Source organism: Aulostomus chinensis, chromosome 5 (genome assembly GCF_037954235.1).
Source record: "Aulostomus chinensis isolate RoL2024-O1b breed Wild chromosome 5, RoL_Achi_v1.0, whole genome shotgun sequence".
Lineage (NCBI taxonomy): Eukaryota > Metazoa > Chordata > Actinopteri > Syngnathiformes > Aulostomidae > Aulostomus > Aulostomus chinensis.
The window spans coordinates 24,482,215-24,502,609 of NC_141324.1; the positions used below are offsets into that span (position 1 = coordinate 24,482,215).

The window sequence follows — 20,395 nt, forward strand, 5'->3', positions numbered from 1 at the left end:
TCACCACTAGATGGCAGCAACGACAAAACATCTCATTGAACCGTTGGTGCTGTGTGGCAACTCTTTTGCTGCCTTCCACCTAAAACTACGCGTCATTCTCCCCATTCCGTTCACATACAGCACACGATAATTACTGCTAATTAGTAACAACAAGCTGGAACGTTAAGGAGAGAAATTAAAGGAGGTCACACGGTGGTACACTGACCTCCAGCAAGTAACGTGGCGCAATTAGTTTGGCAAGTTTTAGGTCACTGGGACTAATGCTCCCACCCTGCTGTCAAATTATATTAACTTGTTTATTTAAAAGAAAAGGCAGGCAGCAGCCCATCTAATTTATCTGTTGATAGATCCACGATAGCAGGTCACAAGCCAACATTTCCTCTTGAGGACCCGTGAAGCAGCCGGCCGAGGAGAGGCTCCTTCTCATGCCCTCATGGTCTAAATTTAAAGCTGCCCCGACCTTAAAAGGTCCTGACGGTGTCTTGTGCATTCTGCCGAGTGGCAGCATTATTTTTGTTCTGTGGACTGTCACCCTGTCCACTGGCCCTCACCCTGCCGCTTTCCCCGGATCTGGACTTGCTTTGGCTACTTTTGGAATAACGCACATTTTCTCTTATTTTTTCAACTGTTGGTGCATCTCCAGTTGTGGTGAGTCCATGTATTTATTATTCTGCCAGCTGGTAATCTCTTAACATACTAAATCATGAGGCCTGCTTGAACCACCCAATAAACTGATCAGGTTAATCATGCATTTATCTCTCCATCCTCTACTAACAAGGTTCTGTTCACCTGTACCTACTGTGTCCCTGTAGATGATAGGCCACTGCATGTGTCATCGCAAGGAAATGACGTTTTAAATGAAAAAGAGCTCATGTCTCTATTCACTGTACATTTAAATCACCTCCTAACAAAAACGTTTTTATGACTCATATCTCTTTATGAACCCAATGTCCTCACAGCTCTCAATTTATAACTACAGACAAATGAAGAGACATTCACTGCCTGTGGGAGGAGTTGTTCAAGGACTTAACAATCAGGTGGAAAGGACAACTACCTGCAGATGTTTTACCCAAAGTATTGATCCATGATTACTTGGTGATTGATATTTTCCCACTGGGTGCTGTTTGCTGGGTGCAGTACACACAACAGCTGAACAAAATGTTTGTTTTTTGATAAATGGATCCAGAGAGAAAACAGGCATAATTTTGATTCTTTGTCATTTGTCCTTTTAAAAGGAAAAAGCGTAACTGTCACTAAATCCAGGTTATTAGACTTTCCATCAGTAAACTGAACCTTTCTGGGGATGTTTAGACAGGTGATATGTCAAAATGAGCTGGAGGAACTTCGGATTGGAATTTACACCATTTTGGAACAATGAATAAACCAAGTAATTACTCCCTTTATTCAAACAATGATCAACAAAGAAAATAGCCATCGTGTAACATTACTATTATCAACTGAGGCCTGACAATTTTCGATTAAAAAATACAACATTTGTACCTTTTCAATGCATTTTATTCAATCTTAGCACGTTTTTCTGCTGTAGATTACAAAACCTTTGACGTCACAACATCCAGCTGAAGACAGTTTACAAACCTTTGCCGCTTCTTCATCTAACACCGTAGATCTTAACAAATGCTTTAGCTGCTGAAAAACAACAAAAATCACTTCTATTAAGGCTTTTAATTTCATTTAACAAAAAGCTGAACCACATTCCTCATACCTAATCTCCATCACCAAACTAACCTGCGCCGCAGAAATCAGTGTATAATAATAATAATGCTGAGATTCATTTTCAGAGCTGCTAAAGTAAAGCGTGGCAATATAAGTTGGCGGAGTGGCCCTCAGGATGTCAGCGTCATTAAAAGTGTCACAGACGCAGCAGCATCACCAGCAGCAGCATCACCACCAGCAGAAGCAGCATCACTATGAGAGCAGCAGTCACCTGACCTCCAAGTCGTCTGTTAGCAAGCAGTCCGTCACGACTGTCAAGACCATCACCAGCCGTCGGTAAGAGGATGGGAGTGAAGCAGAAGCAGGGCCCCAAATACCTATGAGATGGGGGAAAAGAGTGAATAAAACTGAGTTTAATGTAGTACCCCAGTAATGGATGCCTGCCTTCAAGTCATCCATCCATCCATCGTCATCTTCCGCTTATTCCTACACATTAAGGGTCGCGGGGGGGCTGGAGCCTATCCCAGCGTCAACAGGCGAGAGGCGGGGTTCACCCTGGACAGGTCGCCAGTCCATCGCAGGGCCAACATAGAGAGACAAACAACCATTCACACTCACATTCATACCTACGGTCAATTTAGAGTATCAATCAGCCTCGTCCCCAATTGCATGTTTTTGGACGGTGGGAGGAAGCCGGAGTACCCGGAGAGAACCCACGCAGACACGGGGAGAACATGGAGACTCCACACAGAAAGAGCCCGTGCCTGAGCCGGGACTCAAACCTGGAACCTTCTTGCTGTGAGGCCACAGTGCAAACCACTGCACCACCGTGCAGCCGGCGTTCAAGTCATGCTCTCTCAAATATTCTACTCTGGAATGAGAGTAGTATTCTGCGTAGACTGAAGCACATTTTATAGGAGAACATTTTCTCTCTGTGCTGGTCCTCGTCTACTCAAAGCTTCGCTGAACAACTCTAATTCTTCTCAAGGCTGTTGCAAATCTCAAGATAAACCTTTCTGGTCTCTTAATTCCCACTTGTACCAGCATTTAGATTGTTTCTAAAGCTGTATTTAAGGAACACACTGACTTTTTAATTTAATTATTCACCATTTTCCACAGACCCTTACCCTTCTCTGTATGTGTATCAGGAAGCTGAGACCCACAGAGACCAGATGACAGCTTGATAGCTTAGCACAGTGAGTGGTAGTGAGCAGGAAGTGTTAGCACAAGGCAGACAAAAGTCATCCTTGCCTGCTCAAATATAACCAGGGTTCTGCCTTAGTTACTCGTTATTTGAAATTACAAGACATTATAATTTTACAATCAGACACACTGATAGGACCTACTTTCCTGACTGTGCTCAGTGATTGACAGTGAGTGACGCAGCATCTTAAAAGCCCCGTTGTAAATTTGGACAACAAAACAAAACCTTTGTTGATCGCTTGAAGAGTGACTTCTGCAACTTATCATGGCCGGCTTTATAAGAGAGGAGGAGGGGGATTACTGCCAGACAAACCAAGACCCTGCATTTTATCAATTTGATGACTTTTGACTGAGGTAACTCTGCACAGACACAAACAAGTACAATACTTGGTAGTTTATCCTGCTCTTGAGTAACTCAGGTATTTTTTTTGATACTTTGAGAAAATCAACTTCTTCAATTTTTTTCCTTTAAAAAAAAAAAAAAGCTGCTGTAGAAACCAAGTGATGGGTTAATTAAGACTTTAATTGGCAAGTTTATGAATAAAACTGAGGTGTTAGTCACATTCTGAGTATACCTTATCCTTTTTCCAGATAAAACTTTGCGAGCCCCAGGATTCATCTGTGAAAGCTAAGTTATGTTGAAATACAGCTACCAGTGATGTGATCTTTTCCACTGTATGTCAAATTAAACAAAGAGAAACGAAACGATTAGAATATCTTAAAAATCCAGCTTAAGGGTTGTAAAAGGATTCGAGTGTAAAATCAGCTGCAGGTTTTGTGTGCCTTATTGTGTCCTGAACAACAAACACAACGGCATGTACAGCGAACTGCTCAGACGTCCTTCATGCTTCAGGGTTCAGCGTCCATGTTGGGACTATGGCAGCTCTCTTAACGGAGTGAGGGAGGAAGGAATTTCAACTGTAGTGAACCGCTGCCAGATTTATTCATGGGCAGCCCAGTTATTTCTGTAGGCAGGAGGGGAGACATGCCGTTGGGTCAACTGTAAAGACACTGTGAGGAGGTTGTGCACTGTCCCCCACAGAAGTTTAATGATCTCAGTTCCGTTTCCACCTGGACTTGTTAAGTTGATTCGTGGCTAGTTTGTAGCATTGTGTATCTGCTATAAATTTTTGATTGCATAAAATATTCACTTTTGTTTTGTTTTGTTATCCTAACAGCTCAGCACACACTTTCACAGAGTCTAAGACATTTTTGCCACTACTAAACCTTTTTGACTTTACAAAACTTGAAAGACTTCCTGTAGAACACACCTGAAATAACCACTCGACCCTATAAAAAGCTTGGCTAGCCTCCATCTGTTCAAGATAGCGATGAATGTTTGGCCCAAATGTTTCTAATGACTGTGGGAGCGGCCCGTTTTCCCATCTATTTATACCCCCCCTCACATGTTCTGGTTTATGTACCTGATTTCGAGCTTTTCATAAAAGCTTTTTTCTAAAAAATATTTTTGAGAGCATCTAAAACACACAGTGTGTGTCATCCTATCTTTCTTCATGTACTCTTTTTATACTGCTCCTGTTTTTTGGTTTGTTCTTGTTATGTTTCTTCAGATATGTGTACTCTTATTTAGACCTGACACCCATGTGCCTACAATTGTCCTGAGGTCTGTTCCCCTATGGCTCGTATTATGGCCTTGAATGATGGTGGTAACTCTGTGTGTGGCTGCCTAAACTTAGGCACAACTCCACCTTTTATGGCGTGTATTTGGCCCAAATCTAGCTATTCCAGTAAGGCCACATCTGGCCCACACAACAGCCATAAGAGCCAAAAGGGTCCCAGTTTTGACCCAAATGATCCTGCTACGTCGGTTCCGTCTCAAATGTGCATTCAGCCCATTCCATCAACTTGATCCTGCCTTGCTTGTATAGAATCGAGTTAATCAAAACCATGATTGCTGCTTCTACTCCAGGATGAAAGGTCAGACTAGGCCAGACTTGGCAGATAGTTTAAGAGAAAGCAAGGTTTTAAAACTTTCCTCCTATCAACCAAGTTTTTCCATTTACGAGCTGACTCTGTAGGGAGGCCTCGAAGGCTGATTGGCAAATGAGTCAGAGTGCAAACGGGTCCAAGTGGGTGGAAAGAAAAACATAAATACATCCTCTGTTAGTGAGTAATTGGAATATATAATAGGATGTTTTATGTAAGCAGCATATTTGATCAATGTTTTATGAATGCAGGGAGGAAATGTTGCTCATGTTGAGTATTATTACATTTCACCATCGTTTTGTATTTGTCATGTCAGTGTAAGTTACAAGACAGTATATGCAATTAATCAAGGCATTATTCTGTATTTTTCCATTAACATATTGTTATAAGAGCATCAGAACCAACAATATTCTGAAAGTACACAGCTACTCTGTGGTACTTGGCTTTAAGCCCAGATGTAGTTCTTTTAAACTGGTAAGAAATGTAGATTTCATTCTAATTTTGTAACTTTCAAACACTGAGCATTTGCCGTTTTTGCAAAATGTCACACAATCAAGTGTAATTACTTCTGTTTGGATCTTTTTTTCAGCAAGGTATAGTCCTTTGTATGACTGACAAAAAAAATCAACAAACATTTTCATTGTAACGAAGGAACAAGCTAACTAGTGAAATAATGTGTTTTTTTTGGGGGGGGGGGAGTCTGTGTTCCTCCAGAGATACATGATATACTGTAGTACGTGGCTTTAGCTACACAAGTAATAGGATCAATTCACCGTTGGTTTTTGCTCTTTTTATGAGATGGAAGAAAAAGTACAGCTAATCTTTGAATCACTCACCCACAATAACTGGAAATTACAACCTCAACACCATTTAATATCTGTGTTTGTAATGCAAATGATGTGTTTGTTGGCTCCAAGGGTGAAGACCTCTGTGAAGACAGAGAAGGGGAAGGAGGTGGTTAGACTGAGCCCACTGCCCAAGAGAGCCAGACGGACCTACCTGGCCATGGACACGGATAAGGAAGTTATCGGCTATGTTATCCCTGTATTCAGAGCCGAGTGAGTGAAAAAGCATCACTGCCACGAATGCTGAACACTGGTGATTTACATGATCTCACATGTTGTTGCAGTCATGATGTGGTTCGTGGTCTGATGGAGACCCGGGATGAGGAGATGACCGAGGAGGGCATTAACTATGTGGCCATGAGGAACCTGTTTGTCAGAGAGGCCAGGGAGGCCCTGGATGTAAGAGTGGAGAAAAAGACCAGGACCACTCATATCCGGGAATCTGCTGAACGCATGGAACTGAACAAGACAGTAAGTTGAGGAATTGCAGTCACAGTGTGGATGGCAAAGCAATTTATTATCCTTCAGTGACTCCATATCTGACTTCACTGTGTTGCTGTAGATGGAGGAGTGGGTAGAATTCCGGAGGAAAATGAACCCAGATAGCCTGACACACTCTCCAGAGTTCATCGTCAAGCCCCGTGGACAGACTGTATGGGAGGGCAAGACCATCAAGCTACACTGCACTCTGGCTGGGTGGCCCAAACCCAGGGTTGCCTGGTGAGTGTGGTCTCCACCTTCTCTTCTGTCTGATGGGAGCAATAGATCGTTTATTTGTGTTTTACACAAACATTCCTCTATCATTACATAGTCATAAAATGAAAAATAAACCAGCTCCCCTTCCATCTGCTTTAAAGGTACAAAAACAATGTGATGATTGACGCAAAAGCCCACCCTGAGAAGTACACCATCGAGAGCAATTACAACATGCACTCCCTAGAGATCAAGAAGTAGGTAATCATTAAGCTCACGTTGTATGTCCTCATTAAAATGAAGGAAATCTGCCCAAAATACACATTATCTGAATTTGCAGAGTACTGAATGCAAATGAGGTAAAGGTAATTCATCATGTGGTTGATTTTCAGCTGTGATTTCCTGGACACTGCTCAGTACTGCGTCTCCGCTCTCAACTTGAGAGGAGAAATGTCCTCTGTGGCTACTGTCGTTGTCAAAAGTAGGTATCTGCTTTCGGCAGCTCCTTTGATTACAAGTGAAAGTATAAAGAACAGGAGTTGTATTATGTTGTAAAGTACAAGTTTGCATCAGGGAACTCTAGTTGCCATCACAACATAATGACTGATGTGCTCTACAGGGTTCCAGGAGGGTGAGGAAGCAGGTCCACTGGACCCTAAACCACGTGAGTTTGAAAAACCGACTGGAGCCACAGATATTCCTGCAGGGCGTGAAATGACAAAACCTGACACATCACATTTTTAACCCATTTTTTAATCCCTCTCTTTTCTTCGCTTCCTCAGTTTTTGTTTTTTTTTCAGGTTGCTATTAAGATTTTAAGTTCAACAGATGTACTTTTTTCCACTCCCACATCTCTGATAAATCAATTTATTTAGCACCAACTAGTTGTTGTGCGAAGTACAGTTAAAGACTCCCTCAGAGTTGGCAGACCGAAATAGAGTGAATTATTGGCATTTCCTTTGCCAGGTGGCTGGAGACAATACAAATGTCTGCCAAATGTAAACATAAAAACAGGTTCACTTAGACAACTTCACATCGAGGCAATATTAAGGTTTTGCGTTTATGGCTTGTTGAAGATACTGTTTTCAATTTAGTTCTCCTCCATATCTGCAGATGGTTTCTGCGCCGAGCATGGCGTTACCTTTGAAACCTCCATCCTCGACAAATTTGAAGTGGCCTTTGGTTGTGAAGGCGAGACACTGAGTCTGGGCTGCACCATCATCATTTATCCCACTGTGAAAAAATACCAGCCTGACGTCGTGTGGTACAGAAACTGTAAGATTATTCTTTACGATTGTAACAGTTCCTTTCCTGTGTGAGTGTTAATCTACAACTCCTGGCCAACCACTCCACTGTTCTTTCCCTCTCTTTAGCGGTGCCCTTGAAGCCCTCTAAATGGGTACACACCCACTGGTCTGGGCAACGTGCCACACTCACTCTTGTCCACCTCAACAAGGAAGACGAAGGCTTGTACACTATGCGCGTCAACACCAAATCTGGTTTTGACACCTACTCAGCTTATGTGTTTGTCAGAGGTACATGTACTGCTTTAACTATTGTTTGACTGACTCTGAATTTGACAGAAATGACTCCATTTTTGTCTCAGGGACATGTACAAATGTATTGATTAGCAGTGTTGTGAGTAAAGCAATATATTAACAATCCCAGCACCCACAGACGAGGCAGAGAGCTGCTTAACAGCTGTGTCTTTAAGTGACATAACAGCCTCCGTGGAGTGTTTGGTGTCCTCTGTGGAATGCTGCTTCCATATCTGTCTCCACATCAGACACTGGTCGAGGTTTGAAGTCAAATTCAGCAGGTTTATGCAAATGAATCTTTATGAGGGGTCTTTGTTGTCCTCAATGCTAATGTGATAAAAACTAATCCATCATCATACTGTAACTGCTACGCACACTCAACTGTAATGTAGGTCAGAGAATGCAAACTGAGAGTGTAATGGAGACCAGCCTGATTTAGAAACAGCACACTCACAAGTGTGTGTCTGGATGTGTGTGTTTCTTACTTTGCCAGATGCTGATGTGGAGGTGGAGGGGGTTCCTGTTGCCCCCTTGGATGTACGCTGCCATGATTCTAACAAGGACTATGTGGTGGTGACCTGGAAGCAGCCAGCTGTGGAGGGCAGCAGCCCCATCCTGGGGTACTACATTGATAGGTTGGTCAACTCATGCTTCACTCATGCTTTTTATTTGAAAAGTTTCATTTGAAAATAGTTGTCCTCCTAGTGGTAATTCCAGCTTCCAGCTCAGGTGCAATTTAGAGTATTCCTTACACATTCATAGAACTGGCTTACAGCCAGGGTAAGACTGGGTGGATTTTATGAATAAAAAGCAGTTCTTTCCAGGAGCTAAGTTACATGTTGTGCTTGTGGTGTTCACAACGGGATTTAAGTGTGTTTCATTGACAGATGTGAGGTGGGCACCCACCACTGGGCCCAGTGTAATGACAACCCGGTCAAGTACGCCCGCTTCCCCGTCACAGGGCTGGTGGAGGGCCGCTCTTACATCTTCAGGGTGAGGGCCTTGAACAAGGCAGGAGTCAGCCGTCCTTCTCGCGTCTCCGAGCCTGTGATTGCCATGGATCCCTTTGACAGGGCCCGCCTCCGTGGTGAGTAACACATCAGAGCTCTGCTTACATGCTACAACTTAGCTAATACATTAACATTTTAATCTATTTCTTTATCCCCCCCCCCCCCCCCCAAATCAGGCCCTTCAGCCCCTTGGACTGGAATGATCAAGTTCACAGAAGAGGATCACACTGGTAAAGACAACATAGTTAACTTTACCTTTTACCCACAGCTGACCCTAAAGTCTTTCATCTACTGTATGTCCACCTAATCACCTGAGCCTCCTCCTGCCTCCTCAGTGGGTGTGGTACCCGGAGAACCCACAGATGTTGTGGTTACCGAGGCAACAAAGAGCTATGTTGTGCTTGCCTGGAAGCCCCCGGTACAAAGGGGCCATGAAGGAGTGATGTATTACATTGAAAAGGTGAGGAGAATTTGTCAACAGTCTCTTGTAGGTTGCTGAGGACTGTTTGTTTGCTTGACTTTTGCAGCTCACTGTTTCATTCTACATATACTAATCCATGAAGATCAGGGAGATTCACGTCATGTGCCGCCTCACTCTCTGTTCACCACAGCGTATCTCAGGGACAGACGTCTGGCAGAGGGTCAACACTGGAATGCCAGTCAAATCTCCTCGTTTTGCCCTCTTTGACCTGGCTGAGGGTAACTCCTACAGCTTCCGCGTGCGCTGCTGTAACTCAGCAGGTGTGGGTGAGGCCTCTGAAACCACTGCAGAGACCACTGTCGGAGATATGCTGGGTGAGCAGGAAAAACTTCAGCTGCTTGTCGATTCATCCAATTATCAGTAATTAATTTCAGTTCTCTCAATATCTAATAAATCTCTCTCTCCACAGACCTGCCCTCAGCTCCAGGCACCCTAGTCGCCGCAAGGAACACTGACACATCTGTGGTGGTCTTCTGGGGGGCCTCCAAGGATGTCAAACACCTGGTGGGCTACTATATTGAATATAGCGAGGTGGGCTCGGATATCTGGATTCCTTGCAACAACAAACCTGTCAAGCAGACCAGGTAGGCACATTTACAGCCAGTATACTCACTGGCGTTAAATTTAAAAGCAAAACGAATGTTTGCCACCCACTTTTGGTCATCGAGTGCCCTCTGGTGTTGATGTCCCTAAAAGTCTTTAAATGTATAAGTGTTACGCTCTCATAGCCAAGAGTTTAGGATGCATACCACAGACACGTAAATTCTACCAGCAGTCTTGGCAGTTCAATGTGCAGCTGGCTCAGCCTTTTACTGCTATGAGTCTGTAGCTGCCAGCTTTAGCAGCTCCTTGCAAGCTGCTAAAGCTTTCAGCAGTCACTCTGCACATCTAGATGTCTTATTGTTTTTCTGTGAAAATGACAAGGAACACCCCCCCCCCCTTTCACATTTTCACACTCGCATAGTCATGGCTACCTCTTACTCCTAGTAATTCAACTCTATAATGATAACACAAGGCCTGTTTTTCTCGCTCAGGTTTGTGTGTCATGGCCTGACCACGGGGACGAACTGCGTGTTCAGGGTGAAGGCCGTCAACGCTGCCGGATACAGTCAGAGCTCCACCGTCTCTGAGGCTGTGGTGGTGAAGGCTGCCATCTGTGAGTGTCTTCTTATAACTCCGCCATTATTCATTTTGCATTCAAGCCTTTCATTCCTCTACATCCTTTCAGCTATTTATCCAACCAGGGAACAATTACTGAAAATATATATTATTTCTTTTTTGTTCATCTGGTTACATCCCTGAAGTTCTTTCATAACATTCATGGACTATGTTCGCCTTTCTGAATACATTAAAATGTCTTTTACCATCATTATTCTGTTTTATCTTCATATGATCGAAATTCTGATGCATTTTGCTCCATTCTGCTGCAGTTTTACATTTTGAAATTAATGACTGCAGTTACCATACAACATGTAACCTGCATGTGCCTTTCCTGCTCATCACTAACACTTGTCTCTGGATCTTTTTTTTATGCTGATCCTCATTCTTTCATGTATCAGAGTCAAGGTTAAATTACCAATTATACCACCCTCTACAATGTGTTTACTTCATGTATTGATTTTTTTTTTTTTTTTTTTTTGGTAGGCATTTTGTTTTTGTGCCTGAGTTCTGTTTTGCTGTTTGATAAGTCCTCAGGGGGTGCCTGTTGGTGCATGACCAAAGTGAGGGCTAAAACTCTGTGTTCTTAAAGAGCATGAACCTAACGAGAGTCTTGTCCAGCTACGGAGATTGTCATAGTGACAGTAACCCTGCTTCTGACCTTGAGAGTAAGTACTTTATCCATTATAGTGTGTGGCATGCATGCAGCAAATGTAGCTGTCCTGTAAACACCTGTAACTGTTGGATAACTCTTTGCCTTTCAGTATTTGCATTATGTGATGTGTAAGCTTCTAAATGCCTACCTTCTTTATGAGGTGATTATTGGATTGGATTTTTTTTTATTACTGAAATAACCATCATCTTCATATTTTTTTACAATCTCTCTTTTCGCAGCCGTCCCTGGGAAGCCAACTAGCGTGATGCTACTGGAGGCTGAGAAGGACTGCATGGTGCTGCGCTGGACTGAGCCTGCCAGCAATGGAGGAGCTGATATCAGAGGTTACTTTGTGGACTACAGGACCGTGAAGGGAGATGTTGTTGGCAAGTGGCATGAAATGAACCACCATGCACTGACAACAACGTCCTATAAAGTAAGTTCTTTGATTATAGACATGGATTTCTCAAATTTGTCATCAAAGTATTTTGTCTTTGAATAGAGCACTTGCTTCACAAAGGCTAGTCACATTACTGATGGCAATTAGACCTTAGTGATTTCTTATCATCTACTTTTGTTTCTCTTTAGGCTGAGAACCTGAAGGAGAACGTTTTCTACCAGTTCCAGGTGCGTGCTATGAACATGGCCGGGATTAGCAAAGCCTCAATGCCTTGTGCAGTTCTGGAATGCAAAGAGTGGACCCTTACTGTGCCAGGTAAGACATGAAGATGACTCAGTAAAACTCACAAATGAAGAGAAAACAATAGGATGACCCAGTGCAAGTGATGTGAAACCACATTACATCGTATACAAGGTTAAGGCATGTCAGATTAATCGATGTTGTGAGATGATTTCTGGTAGAGACAATAATAAGAAGTTCTGATACACACATATCTTATCTTAGATTTGTGGGGCGACTAAATCATTTGGACTTGTACTGAATGAAAACCCAAGTTAAGAAGTAAAAATCCTATTTGCTTGACTTCGTAACAACAAGTTAAACAACAAGTTAACATCCAAAAATCCATTAAGGTCATAGGATGTTTTCACTGAAATTTTGTGATAAATCTGTCAACTATAATTTGCATTTCGGTTCTGTTCATGTTTTATTAAAGCTCCCTCCCTTGTGTCTCATCAGGAGTTCCAGTTGGTCTTCATGCGCTGGAGGTCCGTGACTCCTCTGTGGTGGTCCTGTGGGAGCCCCCATTGTTTGACGGCCGTACCCCCATCAGTGGCTACTATTTGGACGTCAAGGAGGCGTCTGCTGGAGAGGAGGGCTGGAAGGCCGCCCACGAGAAAACAAACACCAGGAAATTTATGAAAGTACACAAACTGAATACATCATTTTAAATGCAGTTGGGGATCTGCTGATGGTAGAACTGTTAACTTTCTCCCTCTGTCTCTCTCGTGCTGATTCAGGTGACTGGGCTGAAAGCTGCCACAGCCTACGTCTTCCGTGTGCGTGCTAAAAATCTTGTTGGCGTTGGAAACCCCTCAGCTGCCTTAGGTCCAATCCTGGCCGAGACTCGCCCTGGTGAGTGGGATTGTTATGTAACTCACACGTTCAGTTGCATGGTGTTCTAGGGCAGGTCTTAAAAGTGTGGAAAAGTAGCAACAATTGCTATTTCTCAGTCAAATCCCTTTTTTTTTTCAAGGTGTAAGCCAAAACTCATGTCCTCTTCACTTAATGAAATGGTCGAACACTAGCAGTTGTTAAGCTGTTTGGGCTCTGTGAGTCTTCTGTTCGTTACATGCTCTAACAATGACACAAACACACAGAGTAACTGTTAAATCCCCCACCCTCAGGCACCAAGGAGATTTATGTGGATGTGGACGACGATGGCGTGATCTCTATGGTCTTTGAGTGCTCTGAGATGCGCGAGGGCTCTGAGTTTGTCTGGTCCAAGAATTACCAGACCATCACAGACACTTCTCGCATGACTATTGTTCATGAAAAAGGCAGGTCAGTATCATATACGCACCCACATCATCGTGCAGCTTCTAGATACCTGAACTGATTCACACTTTCTAGCACTGGGCAAGCGTGCAAATGTTGTTCACGTCTTTAAAAACTGTAATTGTCTAGATTAGCACCATCTTGTGTATGTGGCCTTACTTCCAGGTCCAGAGCAATCTTTAACAGTCCCTCCCTGGAGGATCTGGGCACTTTCTCCTGTGTGGTCACCAACGCTGAGGGCATCTCCTCCAGTTACACACTCACTGAGGAGGGTGAGGGTCACTTGTTATTTGTGTGGACTAACATTTGTGCTAAAGGTGTGAGGATGACTTAAGGGCTGTATTTACTGCTGCCTGTTGTCCTGTTTCAGCAGCTGCATCATCATGACTCTCTGGGGTACATGTGACTTGAAGGTTGTCTCAAGCTGTTTTATGTCTGTCAGAGCTGTTATAGGGTCCAAGGTTGTAGTTCTATACATAGAAAACTCGACAGCAATCTCTGTGTACTAATTAAAGGTGCTGTCAAACAGGAGACTGATTCTGAAGGAGGCGGAGGGGAGGATATTCACCTGTTTTGCCACTGTTATTCTGCAGGTCTGAAGCGTCTTCTGGACATCAGCCACGAGCACAAGTTCCCTGGTGAATATTCCACCACATCACACGTTGTTAAAATGCTTTTTCACTTATCAAGAAGTTGGATTTGACTTGAAATAAAGATTTTTGTTTTTATATTCAATTTTTGGGATCAAATAATCAGAAAAATGTGGTTCTCTCTAGTTATTCCATTTAAGAATGAAATGGCCATGGAGCTGCTCGAGAAGGGTCGTGTGCGATTCTGGACTCAGATGGAGAAGTTTACATCAGCCTGCCAAGTGGAGTATGTCTTTAATGATGTCATCGTTCATCAAGGACATGTAGGTATCAGTTTGTCTTATGAAATATGGTAATTTTCTATTTGAATCAAGCTCCACAAACTACTTGTGGGCTTACAACTTGCATATTGAAGTTTCTCTACGTTCTTTTGCCTCCAGAAATACACAATGAACTTTGACAAGACCACCGGTGTCATTGAGATGTTCATGGACTCTCTGGAAATCACTGATGAGGGAACATTCACCTTTAACCTGGTGGATGGCAAAGCTAAGGGCACAACTAGCCTGGTGCTCATTGGAGATGGTGAGATCAGTCGTGAAAGTTTTATATCCATGTCCAGGTATTATAGGTGCATTTTTTGGGTTTATCCTGTTTAAATAAAGGGGGAAAAAGGCCAAGGTCAAAAGCCCACCCTTCTGTTATATGCAAATATACAACTGATTCCAACAAATGTCTGGAAATGTTTCCAAAATCATTTTAAAGAACAAAATAGGACACATAACAATATCAAAGATCTGAAAAGTCACAACTTAAGACATTATACATCCAGATTTATTTTTTTACAATATTAAAAATATATATATAAAATATATATATGAATTTTTTTAGCATAAATTTTGTTATAGTTCCTTTGAAATGAATGAAAAGATAAAAAACCAACAACAAACAACAAAAAAACTGTAACTTAAATCATTATGTATAGTATATTGCAAATGGGTTCGCAGCATTTTCTGTAGTTACAGTACTTGTCCATTGAGGGGCAGCAGAGGAACTCCTTTCACCACAGTCATAGCTGTATTTTTTAGGGAGACTGTTCTATGGTGCATTGTCTTTGAGTATTGTGAGTTATGTAACAAAAGAAATGAGATCTTGCGTTTTAACTCTTACTTTTAATTTTCTATTATGTAGAATTCAGGGCTCTTCAAAAGAAATCTGAGTTTGAGAGAGCAGAATGGGTCAGGAAACAAGGTGAGGGTCTGACTCCTCTGTTATAAAAGTGATACCTCTCATTACTCAGGTGGGTTTCTGTAACACCTCCTGTTTGCCATCCTCAGGTCCTCACTTTGTTGAGTACCTTAACTTCACCGTCACTAAGGAATGTGATGTGCTGTTGAAATGCAAGGTGAGAACAAAAGGCACTTCATGACGAATAATTGCAATTTTAATGAAACAACCTATTCCAATCTCTCTGATTTCTCTCAACAGATTGGAAATATCAAAGCAGATACGGAGATCACCTGGTATAAGAACCATAATGAGATCAGAGAGAGTGATGAGGACTCCAAGAAAATCGAACTTAAGGACGGGCTGCTGACCTTTAATATCGGAAAGGTCAGCCCATAAGACACAGGCCATATGTTCAGAGGAGTTGTGAACATAAGAGTAAAGAGCTAAAAGTGATGCGTCTAATGCAGCTATGCTTCCATGGTAGAGCTATAGTAGATGTTTCACTGTCAACCAAGCCTCTCCAACACACAGAATCATAAATGATGAAACACTGAGAAAACATTCCAGTTCTACCATTCCTGCTTAAGTGCTGCTGGGGTCAGCACATCAGCATGGCATACTCAGGAGCCATGAAGCTTTTATTTTTTTATTTATTTTCAATTCTTATAATACATAATTTTCGGTCCATTTATAGACTGTAATTTAAAACAACATGCCATCCATGCATCCGTAATCCTGCCAAAACCACTGGGCACAGTGATATGACACAGCGCTTCAAAAGCCCCATTGCAACTTTGCGCCAACAAAACAAAAAATTTGTTGACGGCTAAAAGAATGATTGCGACCACTAATCGTTGGCAACAGTTGAAGAGAGGATGAAGAAGATTATTAACACAGAGAATACACCAAGGAGGAATTACCATTTTTGGAAGCTTAGCAGGCAAGGTATGCTACTGTTAACCTGCCCACCCACCACCATTCATTGTGCTAAGCTAACTCAGCAGTCAGGCGGTCTCTGTGTATCTCAGAACCTTAATGCACACACAGAGAAGCCAATGGTGTCTTTCCTCTAGTCTGGTTCATGGAAGGATGGCAAATAAGCATATTTCTGAAAAGAAAAAAAAAAAAGGTTAGCGTGTTCCTTATTTTTAGTGATTTCATGTCATATTTAGCCATATGCAAATACAGGAAATGGTTTGTGGTCTGTGTGATTCATTCATTCCTAACACTGCTTTCAATTTAACTCCTCTGGTGACCTGAAGAAAATAGTCTCTCTTTCTCTTTTTGAGGATGTTAATGTGGTCGGTGCAGGTGCCAGTTGGGTTACATTGATGTTTCAAGGAATCAATGCATTGAAACTATGTAAACATCACTAATAAGGAGAGGGTTGGTATCATTCTGCTTTTGTGCGTTGCTCATGCTTTACCTGGCTTATCTGTCCAATTTACAGTGGGTTATTAAGCAAGAAAAACAGACAGAAAATGAAGGAAAAAAGCCGCCTGCCGAGGACCTTTTCCTGCCACCACGACCCAAAGTCTGGACATATACTTTGCTGCCATAAGTTGACGCCTATAATTTCTCCATGTGTCCTCCTTGTGCTACCTTTTATGTGTTCCATTCCATGTTTTCCACGTAACGCCTGCAGCATCCTGGGCGGGAGAAAAGCTTGCCTTTTCGGTTCAGTTTGTGTCTGTCTAAATGTTCTACTCCTTTTTATCCGTCCAAAGAATGAGACAGTTCGCCCTTTGTTTATAGTTGAAGTATAGTCATTATTGTCTCAAGAACACTAATGTTGCTTCCACTGCAACTCTAGCTCTCCAAGGCGGATGCAGGTGTTTACGAGGTATTCCTGAAGGACGACAGAGGTGAAGATAAGAGCTTATTTGATCTGACAGATGCAGGTAAACCCTCTTAAACGTGTCCTGCATCTTCACTGTGTGCTGAGAAATGGGCTAATAAAACCAGAAATATAGCACCTCTGACATTATTTTCTGTTTTTCATATTTTCCCAGGCTACCAAACTGTAATGAACGAGCTGTGCAGGATTATTGGTGAGTCATTCATCTGCCAGAGAGATGTCTCAGTACTCCTGCACTATTGTACATCACTGCTCTACTTGTTTTTCATTGGGAGGATGTGAATTCATGGCTGCTCTTTTTTTTCTTCCAGCCAACTCCTCCTCTGAAATTAAAGTCACCAGTACTGAGCACGGCATCATCCTCTGCTCCACCGTCACATATTACACTGAGGAGGCGCGTGTTGGTTGGCTTCAAAAGTACGTCAAATCAGCTTTATGCATAACTGCTTGTTGGAGGGGAAGCAGGGAGTGAACAAGCAATCCTTCGACCGCTAAACCCTGAGCCATTCAGTTAAATATTTCAGCAACTATATGAATATATCATTTCATCCATATTGCACAGTATTTGTAATTAATTGTTTACTTATTATTATATAATTCATATTTGGATTATGCTGCAGGTCAAACAGGTGTCCAAACTGTTAGACAAACGGGGAGAAGTCCAAATTTTAGGGTTGCTGCAAATAAAACCTTTTTTTATTATTATTATTTAATGTTGCATGATCTTTTTCATTTCACCCTGCTCCTCATTAGAGATGCCAAGATCGCTGCTTCAGAGAGAGTTAAGGCTGGTGTTACAGAAGAGCAGCTCTGGCTTAAGATCAATGAGCCCACTGAGAAGGACAAGGGCAAATACACCATGGACATCTTTGATGGCAAGGATGGTGTGAAGAGGGTCTTTGAACTGAGTGGGAAAGGTGAGTCGAGCTTTTTGAGATCAAACGAGTAGGAGGCTCTCAGAAAAGACCCCCTATTATCTCCAGCTATTTTTGTTGCCAAAGAAGCGATGGTGATTGTTGATTTTTTTTTCCTGATTCAGCATGGGAAGAGGCATTTGAAGAATTCCAAAGGCTCAAGTAAGTAAAACACTAACTTGACTTGTGTTGTGTAATTCTGTATTTATGTCTCAAATAAAACGTAACAGTCATCGAAAACTTAAAATAGACCCCTTGTGCTTTGTGAGCACTTTTAGAGGCACTCAAAATAAATTTCCTGGCATTGTATAGCCTTGGCTTGTTAGTATTCTGCATGTGATAGCTTTTTCAGATCCTTCTAACAGTGTTTCCTTCCTTCCATAGGGCGGCAGCCATCGCGGAGAGAAGTGAGTGGATATTTATTCCTTCGTTTCCCAGGAGACATTGCTCTCTAGAATTATGTAACTTTTTTTTGGACGTAGTAGCTGCTAGAGAGTTTTCAGTGTCGGTTCAGTGTCGGTTCAGTGCAATTAAGGATTCACATCTAATAGTTGTCATGCTAGAGAGAGTTCATTCATGAAAGTGACCAGATACCAACAAAACCAGCAGACATTAGTGTGGGACAAAATACCAGAGCTGAGAGGGAGCCTGCAAGGATTTTAATATCTATTTAACCTGAAAAAATATACAAACTAAGGGGCAGAAATATGTGTAGTGACACATGACATAATGTATAATCTATATATGGATTCAATGACCGAAAAAAATCCACAACAATCGGCTTTATTTTACTTTTATGAATAGATTGTTCTCATTTCACGTTCATGGTTTTCAGAAGTCACGATTTTTACTTCAATGTGTCTTGTTTAGACCGTGCTCGTGTTATTGGCGGTTTGCCAGATGTGGTTGCAATCCAGGAGGGCAAGGTAAATACACGTGATGGTCACTCTGTTAATTCACTGCGATGAGCTTCTTTGTCACGGAGGCATTGAGTTTCCTCTCAACCCTCATAAAATCATGTCACACATCAACTCCCTTCACCTTCCTTTTAGTCCCTGAACCTGACCGGCAATGTCTGGGGGGATCCCGTACCTGAGGTAAGCTGGTCGAAGAACGAGAAGGGTCTTGTACCTGACGACCATATCCAGCTCAAATTTGAGCACGGGAAGTTTGCCAGCATCACAATCGGCGCCGTCACCACAGCTGACTCTGGCAAATACGCGCTCAATGTCAAGAACAAGTACGGCACAGAGGCTGGAGTGTTCACGGTCAGTGTCTACAACCCAGAGGAAGATGAGGGAGAAAACAAAGAGGAGAAGAAGGACTAAACGATAGAGCACAATGAAATAAAGCAGAATGATGAGTGACTGGGCTGTAACCCAGCACTGTTCCCCGGCACACGCCGGTGCACCAAAGCAGTCAAAATAAATGGTAAATACAGCTGCTCCCTCCTGCGTCTTTCATGCGCTGGGCTTCACATCTGTGGGCTTTGCATATCAATACAGCAAGCAAGAAAGGTGATTGAGTGGATAAATGTGCGCCTGTAGTTGCTTTACATGTGTTTTTTCACTGTGACTTTACTCATTGGAGATGGTTTAACCTGTCATTAATCTTTACCACAGGTAGCCACACTTTACAGTTTGGCTAACCTTTGACCTCTAAAAACAAGTCCTGCCTGAGGTACATGTACTGTAACAAATAAAGGAAAACTGTCTTCAACTTCCCACACAATATTTTGTATTGTGAGACACTTAAAATACTAAATATTAGTGTAGGTTAATTTATAGCCATCATGTTGTAATTGTACTATGTGCCTGTATGTTGTGTATTATCGATGTGTTTGACGGCCGCTTGTGTCAAGCAAAATGAACATTGGTAGAAGAGGTGGAGCGAGTAAAACGGTTGTGTTGGTTCAGTCAAGAGCAGTCTAAAGAAATTCTACAGACCTGGTCATGTGACCATCACACAAAAACACGTCGAAAAAAAGGGGAATGTTGTTTTGCAGGTAAAACAATCGGAACACAGTGATAATGTGTCCTGCAGCATTTTGGATGTGTCCACAAACAAGTTGAACAAAGTCTGTTTTCGCTTTAAGGCAATCCTTGTAATAAAGATGCTTTGCTTTAGAAAGGATTTCACTTCTTTTATATTAGAGCTGCAGCATTTAATTGATAAGAAAACTAACCAGCTAATTTGATATTCAGGTAATCAAATCTTTTTTTAAGGCAAAAAAAAAAGCATATAGATTGTCTAATTCGTGTCATTTATGAAGAAAATTAGGTGTCTGTGTTTTGGACTATTGGACAAAAGATGAATTTCATTTTGGGCGGTGGGAAATTGTGATTAACATTTATCAGATTGTCTTTCTTTTAAAGATGACACCATTGAGTTCTAAAGTTGGAGCCCTATCTTATATTATTTCCAATGGACAGTTCAAAATTTAAAGGTGATAATTTAAGTTGCCAAAAATACTTGGTTGGTGGAAAACAGGTGGTGCCAAGAAGGTGTTCAGAGAGGACCCTGGTCATACGAATCACCTTTCTCTAAAAATACCTGATCAGATAATAGACAATCAACCCTGTAATTGACCGTTTTTATAGCAACCGTTTCCACTTACGGCCCATTTTAGTACAAGAGCCAAA

At 42.1% G+C, this 20,395-nt stretch overlaps 1 protein-coding gene across 1 annotated transcript; it reads left to right on the plus strand.

The window, feature by feature from the left end:
* Nucleotides 1-114: 114 nt before the first annotated feature.
* On the plus strand, nt 115-19,876 carry myom1a (myomesin 1a (skelemin)). Its single transcript, XM_086204097.1, has 37 exons — nt 115-648; nt 1,800-2,010; nt 5,742-5,882; nt 5,954-6,140; nt 6,232-6,389; nt 6,527-6,619; nt 6,755-6,843; nt 6,982-7,026; nt 7,476-7,637; nt 7,736-7,897; nt 8,394-8,535; nt 8,788-8,987; nt 9,087-9,140; nt 9,246-9,370; nt 9,522-9,705; nt 9,801-9,975; nt 10,426-10,547; nt 11,444-11,640; nt 11,793-11,919; nt 12,343-12,527; nt 12,624-12,738; nt 13,011-13,167; nt 13,327-13,433; nt 13,755-13,799; nt 13,938-14,074; nt 14,192-14,336; nt 14,943-15,002; nt 15,089-15,156; nt 15,240-15,365; nt 16,795-16,882; nt 16,994-17,032; nt 17,151-17,256; nt 17,593-17,756; nt 17,879-17,915; nt 18,138-18,160; nt 18,624-18,679; nt 18,806-19,876. The coding sequence occupies exons 2-37, from the start codon at nt 1,850-1,852 to the stop codon at nt 19,079-19,081; spliced, it is 4,458 nt and encodes a 1,485-aa protein (XP_086060223.1). The 5' UTR covers nt 115-648; nt 1,800-1,849; the 3' UTR covers nt 19,082-19,876.
* Nucleotides 19,877-20,395: the final 519 nt, after the last annotated feature.

Excerpts from the sequence above, each read along its gene's own strand:
- myom1a (XM_086204097.1), top strand. The coding sequence starts at position 1,850 with ATGTCAGCGTCATTAAAAGTGTCACAGACGCAGCAGCATCACCAGCAG. Across the intron at positions 6,141-6,231 it reads GCATGGAACTGAACAAGACA|ATGGAGGAGTGGGTAGAATT; the intron begins GTAAGTTGAGGA and ends GTGTTGCTGTAG. Across the intron at positions 16,883-16,993 it reads ATTTGATCTGACAGATGCAG|GCTACCAAACTGTAATGAAC; the intron begins GTAAACCCTCTT and ends ATATTTTCCCAG.